At 41.8% G+C, this 13850-nt stretch overlaps 1 protein-coding gene across 3 annotated transcripts in view; it reads right to left on the bottom strand.

Moving 5' to 3' along the window:
* Positions 1–1140: 1140 nt before the first annotated feature.
* The window catches only part of rcc1l (RCC1 like), a 64373-nt gene continuing 51663 nt past the window's right edge, over positions 1141–13850 (bottom strand). The window contains exons 10-12 of one of the 3 annotated variants that reach the window (XR_006315838.1): positions 11499–11584; positions 10854–11040; positions 1141–1507 (exon numbers count right to left, since the gene is read on the bottom strand). Coding sequence is in view for 1 of the 3 variants with exons in the window: in XM_043718878.1 (XP_043574813.1) it covers positions 10963–11040; positions 11499–11584 (164 nt within the window). In the remaining 2 variants the exon portion in view is untranslated. Of the gene's footprint in view, positions 1508–4819; positions 4918–10382; positions 11041–11498; positions 11585–13850 lie in introns of those variants that run through there. The other 2 variants (XR_006315837.1, XM_043718878.1) reach the window with 2 other exon arrangements.

The raw sequence follows: 13850 nt of genomic DNA, 5'->3' as shown, positions 1-13850 counted from the left end.
CTCAAATTTCAGTGACCATTTGCATGTCGAGGAGTCTCTTGAATGTCCCCAATGACCCTGCCTCCACAACTGCTGCTGGCAACGCATTCCATGCTCTCACAACTCTCTGTGTAAAAAACCCGCCTCTGACATCCCCTCTATGCTTTCCTCCAACCAGCTTAAAACTGGTGTTAGTCATTTCTGCCCTGGGAAATAGTCTCTGACTATCGACTCTATCAATGCCTCTTATTACCTTGTATACCTCAATTAGGTCCCCTCTTCTCCTCCTTTTCTCCAATGAAAAAAGTCTGAGCTCAGTCAACCTCTCCTTGTAAGATAAGCCCTCCAGTCCAGGCAGCCTTCTGGTAAACCTCCTCTGAACCCTCTCCAAAGCATCCACATCTTTCTTATAATAGGGCAACCAGAACTGGACGCAGTATTCCAAGTGCGGTCTAACCAAAGTTTTATAGAGCTGCAACAAGATCTCACGACTCTTAAACTCAATCCCCCTGTTAATGAAAGCCAAAACACCATATCCTTTCTTAACAACCCTGTCCACTTGGGTGGCCATTTTAAGGGATCTATGTACCTGCACACCAAGATCCCTCTGTTCCTCCACACTACCAAGAATCCTATCCTTAATCCTGTACTCAGCTTTCAAATTCGACCTTCCAAAATGCATCACCTTGCATTTATCCAGGTTGAACTCCATCTGCCCCTCTCAGCCCATCTCTGTATCCTGTCAATGTCCCACTGCAGCCTACAACAGCCCTCTGTACTGTTTGGTGTTTTGATTCTGATTCATATTAAAGCTGGCACAATTTTGTTGAAACTTCTTAGTCTGAGGGTCTTTTTGGTAAATTTGTTTTTTTTTCAGATTCCTCAGGGATTGTGTGAACTGAACCTTGGTCTGAACCTGGCTGGATGGCCTCCCATGTAGTGAAGCTCTTCTTAATCTTTCTGGGCTGTCAGTATACTCTGTATCTATACAAACAGGATCACTTCTTAGTATTGGGAATTATTTTAATGTCTCATTAAAACTGGAATTATTTTAATGTCTCAACATACTGACCATTAAATACCTGTTGCTGAACTCAGTAACCACACATGGAGAACTCAACATAAAGTTAAAATACAAATAAAGTTGACATGATTTGTGGCTCATTTTCATTTCTAAGTTTATTCAGTACAGGAAACATTGACAACCGCAATTAACAGATTGAAACATACTTGGGAAAACTGTCACTTTGTTCTGTTTGTCTCCTGGTTAAAAGTTCTATTGCTACCAGTTTTAATACCGACACAACACACTAACTTGATTGCACTTCAATTCCTCTTCTCAGATTTTCCACAATGGGTGCTTTATCAAAAGTTACTACTCATTCCCAAAACATTATTGAAAGCTGCTTCAATAAACAGTTGCCATTATCCAGCAACTGAAGAACTTGTGTTGCGATGGCACCTCACAAAACAGTAGGAGACCAGACTCAGGAATTTGGTGGAACAATCAAGGTCACTTGTTGAAAATCTGTGAAGGCGAATCAGAGAAACAAATTTAATTAAATAATGACCATAGACTGCTAATAATGTCAATCTTCACCTTTCCTTTTATTCTTCAGATGTAGATTACTTTGATGTAGATTATTGTCCACCACTGATTACCACGTGTGTCCTAAGAGTCAAATATGTAGTGTGGAATTGGACTGAAGTCACATCTAGGACAGACAGGGTAAAGGGTTACGTCAGAAATTGCCTCAATTTGGAAAGAGGAGTAAAGGAATTGAAGAGTTTAAAATGATAACAGAAGGTGTTTGGGTGGATGGAGAGAAACTAATCTCTGATGGGAGAACTCAGGACAAAGGGACCACAATATTAAATATGAGTTAGGCCATTTCGGAGTGAAATCTATTAGAATATTCCACACAAATTGGGTAATGGAAATCAGAAAGTCTCTCCCCAAAAGGTTGTAGATGTTGGGGATCAGTGAAATGTTTAACTGAGATAGATGGATGTTGCTGGGCAGGGACATTCCCTTAAACAATCAAACGAGTTGGATGAGCTGAATGGTCTTCTACTATTCTTATAATAAGCTGTATAAATAGTCATTTGTTCCTAATTCCAAATAATGCTTATTCTGATGACTTCACTCCAACAAAGCTACAGAAAACAGATACGACTTAGAACATAGAAGAATACAGCGCAGTACAGGCCCTTCGGCCCTCGATGTTGCGCCGATCCAAGCCCACCTAACCTACACTAGCCCACTATCCTCCAAATGCCTATCCAATGCCCGTTTAAATGCCCATAATGAGGGAGAGTCCACCACTGCTAATGGCAGGGCATTCCATGAACTCACGACTCGCTGAGTAAAGAACCTACCCCTAACATCTGTGAACACAATACATTAATGGAGGTGTGATTAGCGTTTTAGTATAATGTCTTTTTTTATTCTATTTCTGTACAAATAAAGCCAAGGATCACATCAGCTTTAATTCATCTGCCTTCTTGACCTTATGCAGCCCTATGTCTCCCTGCTTTGAGCACCTTTAAAACTGTATCACCACCTCTCTTCGTTCTTTCTACCAAAATATAATACTTTGTGCTCTGTGCACTAAATATTTTCTGCCAAGTGTCTGTGCATTTTATTAGTTTACGTCCTTCTGAAGCCTGTAATTATCTTCCTCATTACTTAGTACATATTTTAGTTGATTATCGTGCACAAACTTTAAAATTATGCCCCATCTACCCACGTCCCAGTCATTAATACACATCAAAAAGAGCAATAGCCCTCATAGCAACTCCACTCCTCCGACTTTCGTATCGTCCGCAAACTTGCTCACCCAACCTTCTAACCCCTCTTCCAGGTCATTTATAAAAATGACAAACCGCAATGGTCCCAAAACAGATCCTTGCTGAACACCGCTAGTGACGGCACTCCAGGATGAACCTTTGCCATCAACTACTACCTTCTGTCTTCTTCCAGCCAGCCAACTCCTAATCCAGACCTCCAACTCACCCTCAATGCCATACCTCCGTATTTTTTGCAGTAGTCTACCATGGGGAACCTTATCAAATGCCTTACTAAAATCCATATACACCACATCTACCGCTTTCCCCTCGTCCACCTCCTTAGTCACCTTCTCAAAGAATTCAATAAGGTTTCTGAGGCACGACTTGATCTATCTGTACAACTGAATACAGAGGAACTTCGATTATCCAAATATCAATTATCCGAAGGTGATCTCAAGGTTCCAATAGAAACACTACATCAAAGAAGTGTTTCAACACTGATCACACCTTTTGCTTACAGTGATTAAAAATGAACTCAGCTCACTGAAATGCTACTGAGAACAGTCCTGGACTTCGGTGGGAGCCCAGACACCGTCTCCAAATGACTGACCTCCCGCCCTCTCCCTCTTCCCCCCCACACTTTCCCTGGAGTTCTACACAGGGGTGTACCCTAAACTCCCCTTCCTCAGATAATCTCTCCAACATTGTCCTGAACATGGCAAAGGTGTGTGTGTGCGCCTTGTGGGGAGGTGGGGTGGGAGGGGGCGTATTTTGAGATTGTTCCCCCTGAAAAGGAAGCAGCAGTCTTACTGTTGGTGTCCATTCTAGCTGCCCCAGTGAGGGACTGTTCTCAGTAGCATTTCAGTGAGCAGAGTTCATTTTTAATCACTGTACAGACGCGGGTGGGGATGCAAAGTGGTTTGGGAGTTGGGAGGGCAGAGACAGGGACTCGTGCGTTGTGCTGCTGCCTAGTCTCCTGAACGGGGTGCAAACTTAGCAAGTGCTCGCTGTGTCAACTCATTGAACTGACGGTGGTGGTGGGGTGGTTGAGCAATGCTACGGGTGTGTGTCTGCTCAGAAACAAACCCTGAGACAGAGAGGGGGAGCAAGGCAGGCAGAGAGAGGAAAAAGGAAACTTCAGAAAACTCCGAGCCCCAGAAGAGAGGCATTGAACCAATTAACCGAATGATCAATTATCCGAACAAGAAAGTGCCCGCTCATCTCGTTTGGATAAATGAGGTTCCTCTGTACACGTGATTGTCATGTTGTTTTGACTCATTTTTGACAATTTTAAATAAAATCATGTGTTGGTCAGGACTCAGTACAAAATTTGAGTTTTCCTTCCTGCTACCTGAAGTGACATCACTAAATACAACTTCTGAATGAGTAGCTGTTCTTTAACACATTTGACTTCCATCCTCATTTGTGATTCCAATACATGAGCACCGTATTTGACTATGGAGTTCATTACAGTTGGGCCTAGATGCATATGACCATTTAAGTCTTTGAACTTCTTTCTCTCTCTTCTGAGGCTAGCTGTGAACCTTCATGACACCCGAGTTAAAATCCCCAAATTGATCTCAGTCTTGGAATCAAATGTCACTCCCTACTGCACTTAGGAATTAAACAGAGAAAAATCCACTTCGTTGGTAAGAAGGGGACAAACTGAAATGACTGCATCCAAACTCACCGGGAAAGGGAGCCCATTCTGACAAAAACATTACACTTCCAGCTGCTAAAGCACTCTACTTTGGAATTCTCACCCAAAACAAAATCTCTGCATCTTATTCCTCATAAAGAAGCCTCTTAGAACTTAACTGACCCAAGCCATCTTTCTTTAGCTCAGTATCCATTTTATGCCAATGCTGCTATAAAGCAATCTGAGTTTTAATTACATGAAAGTTCCCTGACAATTGAAGTTTGTTGGGGCACTGCACATCACGCACAGTGAACAGGTGACACACGAGTGTGGGGGGAGGGGGGAAAGGTCACTCACCTAGGACGAGCTTTGAGCTCTCTTCCTTTTCAGCTCACTTTTGTAGAGTTTGTCCATGATTTTCCTCTCGTGCCCAGCTGGGCAGTGGTGATTCGTATTCCGAATGCTCGCTTTCTTGCTCCTGCCTTTCCCTCCATTGTGAGCCAGGTAATCTGCCAGATTGTAATACTCATACTCATCATAATGTGCTTCCTCAAATGATTCCAGGCTACTGCAAGACATTGTGCCTGGGACGAATGGTACAGAGGGAGGCTGGAGCTGGAGCTGGAGCTGGGACCTCATGCAGTGTGCTGTGCTAAACTGGGCTGTGCTGCACTTGGCTGGGATAACTCACTCTGTATGCCTTCATTGGTTTACTGTGATGTCAGGCTAAGGATGGACTGGCTATTTTTTGAAACTGCTTTGAAAGTGTACAAGTTGTTAGAGAAACAGATTGGAGTTTTCAGAGGAGTTGTTGGTGTTACCTCACTCTTACATAAACTGTGACCAAATCTGACCCAAATAAGCAGAAATAATTTTGGATTCTCTTGACATAGCCCTCTCTTTCACTTGCAGATATCCTGTCCCTCTATACATCTGTCTTTCAGCATATGTCCTTCTTCTGCCTGTACTCATCTTCAACCATCTCTAACTCAATTCACTTCATATTCTTACCCTAATCAATATTAAACTAACAAGACCTCTACTTTCTCACCTCCCTCAGTTTTACTATGAGCTTTACTATTTTAGTGTGGCTACATATTCATCGTGTGGAGGGTTCACCAACTAGGATCCTGGTATTAAAGCAGTTAAATTATGATGTCAGTTATATCAACTTTGCTTACATTTCCCTGGTCATTCAGGATGATATCAAGAAACATTTCCTTCACACAAAAGGGGAGTGAAAATCTGGAACCTTCTTCCCTCCCACCCTCCACCCCCCAAAAAACACCTGATATTAGTATCTCAATGAGAAGATCAGAGTTACAGGGGAAAGGCAGAACCAGCTAGATCTAATTGAACTTTCCAATAGGGTTCTGAATGATACATTCATGGTTTGATGTTAATGTTTGCTTTCAATGAGATCTATACTCTGCTAGGACTTCCCTGCCTAAACTGGGAACCTGATGGTGGCTGTTCAGTTACCGTCTTGCCAGCAAATTTGGAGAAGACCTGTTTGAATAGGAGGACCATGTGTGGGTTGCTGTCTCCCTCCCAGCTCTAACTGGCACGCCTCAGGGTCAACCACAACCTAGTAACTTAGCCATGTGGTGAACTCAACCTTTACTGAGAACTTGGACAACCTTGAACAGTTCGAGGATGGGCCAGAGAAGATGCAGCTACTTCCTTCATAAATGGGAGGTGCTGCATCGTGGTAATGTCGTTGGACTAGTAATCCAGAACTCCAGGCTAATGTTCAGCAGACCAGCTATTGCTGGTTCTAATCCCACCACAGCAGATGATGTCACTTGAATTCATTAAGAAATGGAATGTTGTAAAAATCCCTCTGGTTCACTAATGTCCTTTAGAGAAGGAGATTTGCCATCTTTACCTACATGTGACTCCAGGCCACAGAAATGTAGTTGACTCTTAACTATCTTTTGGGATCAGCAATAAATATCTGTAATGTGCACATCAATTAAAAAATGGAAATGAGTAAAGCTCGAAATGAGACTGTGGTTATCCAAATCAGATCATCACCCACAGAGATCCTGTGGAGACACCCATTCCTGGCTGAATGGGTTGTGAACTGTACCTGCTTCCCCAGGCTTACAAATAATGATGATGCCTCTGGGATCTGTCCTGAGATGAGCTTTCCACACCTATGTGCACCAAACTACTTACACCATTTCCAAAGTTATGCTGTGCTCCTTCCACTTTATAAACTAAATCATATCCTCTCAGTTCCCCCAAATCCATTCAATCTGCAAGTTTATCTTTTGCACCAGAACTGAATACATTCTTTAACTTAGCTGAGGCTGCCCTGGGATCTGTGGGCCTGTCCCGTTCTGTGTACTTCAGTTCTGACCTTCTCTAGTTCTACACCTTTACGTTCACCTGTCATTTCAGACACCTTCACCACAAAATACATCTTCCACATCCCACTTTCTCACTCACACCCACACTTCCTGCTGCTCTTCACCCATACATTGTCCAAGACCCCAAATGTACTTTATGGCACATGATTGCTGTGCCCTTTCTCTTTTGTTTCCTCGATTTGAGCCTCAGAGGCTCTGTCATTACCTTGGGAAAGAACACATGCAAAAATAAACAGGCAGTTTCCTGAACACTCAACCCTCATAGCTCTCAAAATCTCAATTGTTTTTATGTGCCACATCCATTACCCACTCTCACCTTTCCTGTTTCATAGAATCAAAGAATCTTTACAGTGTGGAAGCAGGCCATTCAGGTATTGAGTTCACATTGCCCTCTGAACAGTGTCCCATCCAGATCCACCCCATCCCTGTAACCCTGCATTTCCCATGGCCAATCCACCTAACCTGCACATCTTTGAACCATGTGAGTAAACCCGAATATCCTGAGGAAACGCATGTAGGCATGGGGAAAATGTGCAAACTCCACACAGACAACTGCCCAAAGCCAGAACTGAACCTGGGTCCTAGGTGCTGTGAGGCAGTAGTGCTAACCTTGTGCTGCCTACCTTTCTTTAATGGTTCAATTAAAGAATTGAAATGCCGTCCAACAGTAGTTTAATGATACTTCTCCTGAGGGAGTTTGTCTTTTTCCCTTCCCTTTCAATCTTTTACTGTTCACTTCTGAAGGAGGGTCAAGACTTGAAACACTAATTCTCAAACCCTTTCTAATTGGGTCTAACTGACCCTTTGTCAAAGCTCTTTGACAAAGGATCAGTTAGACTCGAAACGTCAGCTCTTTTCTCTCCTTACAGATGCTGCCAGACCTGCTGAGATTTTCCAGCATTTTCTCTTTTGGTTTCAGAATCCATCATCCGCAGTAACCCTTTCTAATTTTGTTTAATTTTCAGAATCAACAGGATTTTATGCACAAAAGTAAATCGTTGTGAAATTAAGGAAAAAGACAAGATTAAAGAACAAAAAAAAGTGTACAGACGACAAGAAAACTTCAGACCAAAAGTTATAAACTCAAGAAAAGGATGTAAATGATTGAGAATTTTATAAAGACACTATGACAACATATGATCTATGAAATTTGAATACAAATAGCAGATGGGAGAAGTTGAAAGTAATGATAACTCCTGTGCAGATGTGTGTTTTTTTTTATTCATTCATTTCGGTGGGGTCACACGCCAGCATTTGTTACCCATCCTTAATTGCCACGATAACAGTTGTTTGAGCAGTCAATCACATTGCAGTGGGCCTGGAGTCACATATGGGATGACGGTTTCCTTTCCTAAAGGATACTAGTGAATCAGATGGGTTCTTACACCAATTGACTGCGGTTTCACAGTCATCATCAGACTCTTAATTTTTACTGAATTCAAATTCCACCATCTTCCGTGGCAGGATTCAAACCCCAGTACCAGAATACCGCCCGCCCCTCCCACCCATGAACCTCTAATAGTCTAGCGATAATATCACTAGGCCATCATCTCCCTATATTGTGGAATGTGTCCTGTTCTTTCTATTCTGTAAATAAAACAGATCCACATTTTGCAACATATTGTAATTATTTGCATGCTTAAATTGTGCAGCCTTTTAATTACCTCGTTTCTTTTTATCTCAAAGATTGCCTATAAATATGTAATGAATGATTACTTGTTTTATTTTGATCATGATTTGACAGATGCCAAAAAGAGGATTTTTCAATAAATCAATTATTGTCTATTTTCATTGATTTATTGGAACCAGCAGCTGGTTAAACCAGTTGACATTGATACCTGACGGCCCTGCATTCTTGTTAGATGCGAACAGCTGCAAGAGGAGTAACCAGCAGTTTGCAAAACTGTCAGCAATAACTAAATGGATTGGAAGACTGCCAATCACTGTTAGAGGTAGAATACAGCTATCCATCAAACTACCACAAAGAAAGAAAATAAATATTAATTTAGTTCATTTTGACAACATGAAAAGCACCAAATCTCTTGACAGAGGAACAGAAAGTTCTTCTACATAAATATTGGGAAGATGGAAGGCATTCTTTTCTGTCCTGCCAGAAACTCAGTTCCCCTGCTACCAACTCCATTCCTCACCCTAGTAACTTGTCTGGAGTGTTTGAAAGCTTAATGCTTTCTTTGACCCCAAGAGGATATTCTTACTCCACATCCACCCACATCATTGGCAAGTTTGCCCATGCAGCAGTTTGGCATCTTCCACAATTCCACAACACACTGATCTGACCAGGGATCATCATAACTTTAAACTCAGTGTTACCAAATACATTTTCACTTGCAATGAATTTTTTGCACAGGAAGCATTTCTCCCACCACTCACTGGCCAGACGTAAACCCACAGTGATTCTAGAGGGCTGAGCAAGGCTCCTCCATGGACCTGATTGAATGATTACTGTTGGTTTGTAAAATATATTCAGCTTTTCAACTGTGCTAGAATCACAGGACACAAATCATGTATAGACATCAGTTTATTCCTCTTGACCTAATCTTTTGGGGTGGTATGGTGGCTCAGTGGTTAGCACTGCTTGCCTCACAGCACCAGGGACCTGGGTTTGATTCTGGTCTCGGGCGAATGTTTGCGTGGAGTTTGCGTATTGTCTGCATGGGTTTCCTCCAGGTGCTCCAGTTTCCTCCCACAGTTCAAAAATGTGCAGGTTAGGTGAACTGGCCATGCTAAATTGCCCATAATCTTTAGGGATGTGCAAGTTAGGTGCATTAGGCAGAGGTAAATATAGGGTAGGAGGAATGGGTCTGGGAGGTTTAATCTTCAGAGGGTCATGTGGACTTGTTGGGCCAAAGGGCCTGTTTCCACACTGTAGGGAATCTTCTATCTGATTTTTCAAGCATTGTAGCCTGATGATATTTTCTGGCACAGTTTAAATATTCAATGACAATTGCCAAAACTTTTCATCAACTCCTCACTCAAACCAATTCCTCACAGACAGCCTTTGCAGAGAGATGTCAGTCATGCAAACAGCAATCACAATGGCACTGCTTTCGAGGTGGGAACTGCAGTCAAGGATCCATCAGATCATCCATGAGCTGGGTTCTGTATATTGGACAATCTTTTCTTAATTTCCTTTCATACAGGAAATGAACCTTGCATTTCACAAATCCTGGGTTTCCCTTTTCACATACAAATCTGGAATTCTGTGAATCTAGAATTTCACGAATCTAGATTCCTCTTTTACATGTGAATCCAAAGTTTCCTGCCTCACGAAGGAAACTCAGCTTTCACTGAAGTTTGTTTTTATTAACCCCAGTATTATTGGATGGGAGGTGCACTGTTTACTGCCTCCCAAACACCACCATTATTGTGACATCACAGCAGCATGTGACATTGAGTATGCTGTATCCTAGAGACAAGAACATACACAGAGAATTGAAGGAGCTATCAGTGGTGGTCGTGTGAAATACTGGAAATATTTTTACATAGAAAGACACAAAGAGACAATGAGCAAAACTCCCGAGATAATGGGAGATAGGGAAAGGTGCTGTCGGTTAAAAAATGTCCTACAGACAGCAAAATTCATAAAGATCTTTAGCACCAAAATATTTATTCCCCAAATAAAATGAAGCAAGTTTCTCAGTATGGTGAGAAAACTATCCCAGATTTTGATCATGTGAAATAATGGATCTGTGACAATCTTTATATTAATAGTCATAACTGTCAGTATAACACTCGGAATAAAATCACAGCACACTGTTAGATTTAGTTAGAATGGCACCTTCCATCCAGTTTTAAGGGTGCAGAGGAGGAAAGTCAGAGATCCAAAGAGTTACAGAAAGAAAGCTAGAAAGAGAAGTTAGCGAGAGGAGAAGTAACAAAATAGGTTGATGAATGGGTGGAGAGCAGAACATATTTGAAAAGTTTACTTCAAAATACACAAATACAAACTGCTCCATTCAGGTGAACATAAGACCAATAAGAGGACTCCTTAACATGTACAAGGTAGATCCATACTGTGATAACAGTAAAAGAAATGTTTATGCACATACATTTCTTCTGTGGATAGTGGAGGGCAATCTAAGATCCTGGGCAGCTGATTTTGGTCCAGAATCAGAGAAGATCCGTGTTGTAATCTCATCGTGTTCAGCGACTATCAGTTCAAATGAATGATTTTGTAAGTGCCACCATGTGGTCCACCCCACAAGCTACGTCCATGACATTGCCTGGTACTGTCACCTAAACAAACAATAAATACAGTTAGCTACCCCCTCTGTGGCTACTCAGCGTTAGGAAGAAAGGGCTTTGACAACTGCAGCAGATCTATTAGAAGAGGAGCTTGGCTCCAAGAGAGATCCCAAACAATGAGCTCAATCAGGTCAGCTATCATTCATAACAAGCCCGTGAAGTAGAAGAATAAGTGACCCAAAGTTTGACAAAATAGAGGATTTTTTAAAAAAAATATATAGTTTGAGGTGAAATTAGATGGCAAAGTAAAACTGAAACAAAAAGAACTCTCAAGCAGCTGCATCTTTAGGAGAATCTTTTAATGGGATTACAATAGCTAACATTTTGGACAATGTTGTACTGAAAAACTGTCCCCAGCTATTCTCCTTCCTTTTCCTGCAAAATTGGATTCCATAGGATTGGTAAAGAAATTGAAACTCCAAGAATAACAAAATAAGTGAAGAACCTACCCGCCAGGGAAAGTACTGATCGTCCATACTCCCAATGCCAAGGCAACCTCGGAGATTCTTGCCCCACACAAAAAGCTCACCACGATCTGGAACATGAAGGCATTATGGATTGGAGGGTAAAGCAAATACAATAAATGTTTTATTAACCAGCACTTATGGGATGAGGATTGTGCTGCTGACCAAATATTTTGATTGATCAAGAGGTCAAAATGATCAATGTGAAAACACACACTAAGAAATAAAAATGTAATGCATGACTGTTATACTTTATAAAAAGCATAAGTCACTTAAATAACAATGCAATTTTGCCTTAAATAAAATCTACTGACAGACAGCCTTCTCACTTGGACCCTCAATTCACTATGTGGAGATTGTGATAATACAGTAAACTTTCAGTATTTCAGGTACATAACTTTTGCCAGATTATCAAGAATGCCAGTTCATAAGGTATTGGCAAAAACAAAATTGATAGCGTCATAGAGATGTACAGCATGGAAACAGACCCTAAGGTCCAACCTGTCCATGCCGACCAGCTATCCCAACTCAATCTAGTCCCACCTGCCAGCACCCGGCCCATATCCCTCCAAACCCTTCCTATTCATATACCTATCCAGATGCCTTTTAAATGTTGCAATTGTACCAGCCTCCACCATTTCCTCTGGTAGCTCATACCATACATGTACTCTGTGTGAAAAAATTGTCCCCTTTTATATCTTTCCCCTCTCACCTTAAACCTATGCCCTCTAGTTCTGGACTCTCTCACCCCAGGGAAAAGACTTTGTCTATTTATCCTATATGCCCCTCATGATTTTACAAACCTCTATAAGGTCACCCCTCAGCCTCCGACACTCCAGGGAAAACAGCCCCAGCCACCGTAAGTAAATAACCCCAGTTCCTTGTAATTTATTCCATTGTGAGATATGGACATCACTGGCTGGACCAGTATTGCTCTGGAGAAGGTGGTGGTGAGCTGCCTGCTTGAATTGCTGCAGTCCACATGACGTAGGTGCACCACAATGCTATTGGGAAGGAAGCTCCAGGATTGAATAGTGATGCAGTATCATGTAGCAGTACCACTGTGCTAAATGTGACAGACTTCAAACAGATCTAGCAACTAAAGACTGGGGCATTCATGAGGTGCTATGAGACATCAGCAGCAGCAGAATCATACTCCAACACAAATCTGTGAACTCATATTGCCATCAAACCAGTATTATGGCATGGGGTAAACCTCTCTGCTAATTTAAACCAAACACAGAGGAGCTCACCTCGTGCTGTAATCTGTTAAATTTTGACAAAGGACTATCCCAGAGGTCACTGTTTAAAGTAAAAATGATCAATTTTATTTCTTAACAACGATTTACCACTCCTTTCTCTTAAACCTACTTTTATCTCCCCACTCTACAATACTGGTCCGGTAAATACCCTGATTAAGATTTACAAAAAAGAATTCAAATTTCAGAACCAGCCAGCGATCGAATCTTCTCTCTGTATCTTCCTCTGTAGATTTTCCTGTCGTCTTTTCTTCAGTATTCTGCTTTACAGATCTTTCATATGTACAGGGACTCTTCAGAGAGCTAATTGGCTAGCAGGGTAAACTTGGCAGTTCTCCCCTAACTGGTCAAAATGTCCAGTTTTATACCTAAAACATTGGATCACTTCATTAATTTGATGTCATCAAAACACTAAATTCAAATTCAATTGGATTTCAGTATCTGTGGCATAATTTAAACTGACTGGCCAAAATTGAATTTGTTTTAGTATCATGGCAACACAGCTCCAGCTATTTGTTTCACCCACTGTTGGCCAGAAATTTCAGCTCCCTTAAAGGTACAGTACACGTCTACAACTTCATAACACCAGGGAATCAACCCTGCCCCAATGGACAGTGCAAAGGACAAGCCAGGAGCAGTACTAGGCATATGAAAAAGTGAGGTATTGATCTGGTGATGGTATGACATAGGACTACTGAAAGTAGCATGTAACAGAGTTAAGTGATCCCACAATCACTGGATCAGCTATAAGCTCTGCAGTTCTGCCACATCCAGTCCTGATGGCGGTGGACAATTAAACAGTTGACAGGAAGTGGAGGCTTCACAAATACAGACAGGAAAGGTTTAGAAGGATATGGGCTGAAAATATGTTGCTGGAAAAGCGCAGGTCAGGCAGCATCCAGGGAACAGGAGAATAGATGTTTCGGGCATACGCCCTTCTTCAGGAATGAGGAAAGTTTGTCCAGCAGGCTAAGATAAAAGGTAGGGAGGAGGGGCGTCGGAAATGCGATAGGTGGAAAGAGGTCAAGGTGAGGGTGATAGGTCAGACTGGGGTGGGGCGGAGAGGTCAGGAAGAAGA

This window comes from Chiloscyllium plagiosum, chromosome 28 (assembly GCF_004010195.1).
Source record: "Chiloscyllium plagiosum isolate BGI_BamShark_2017 chromosome 28, ASM401019v2, whole genome shotgun sequence".
In the NCBI taxonomy this organism is placed as follows: Eukaryota; Metazoa; Chordata; class Chondrichthyes; order Orectolobiformes; family Hemiscylliidae; genus Chiloscyllium; species Chiloscyllium plagiosum.
Note: the sequence above shows the minus strand (reverse complement) of the source record. Positions and strands in the feature narration are given on the sequence as shown.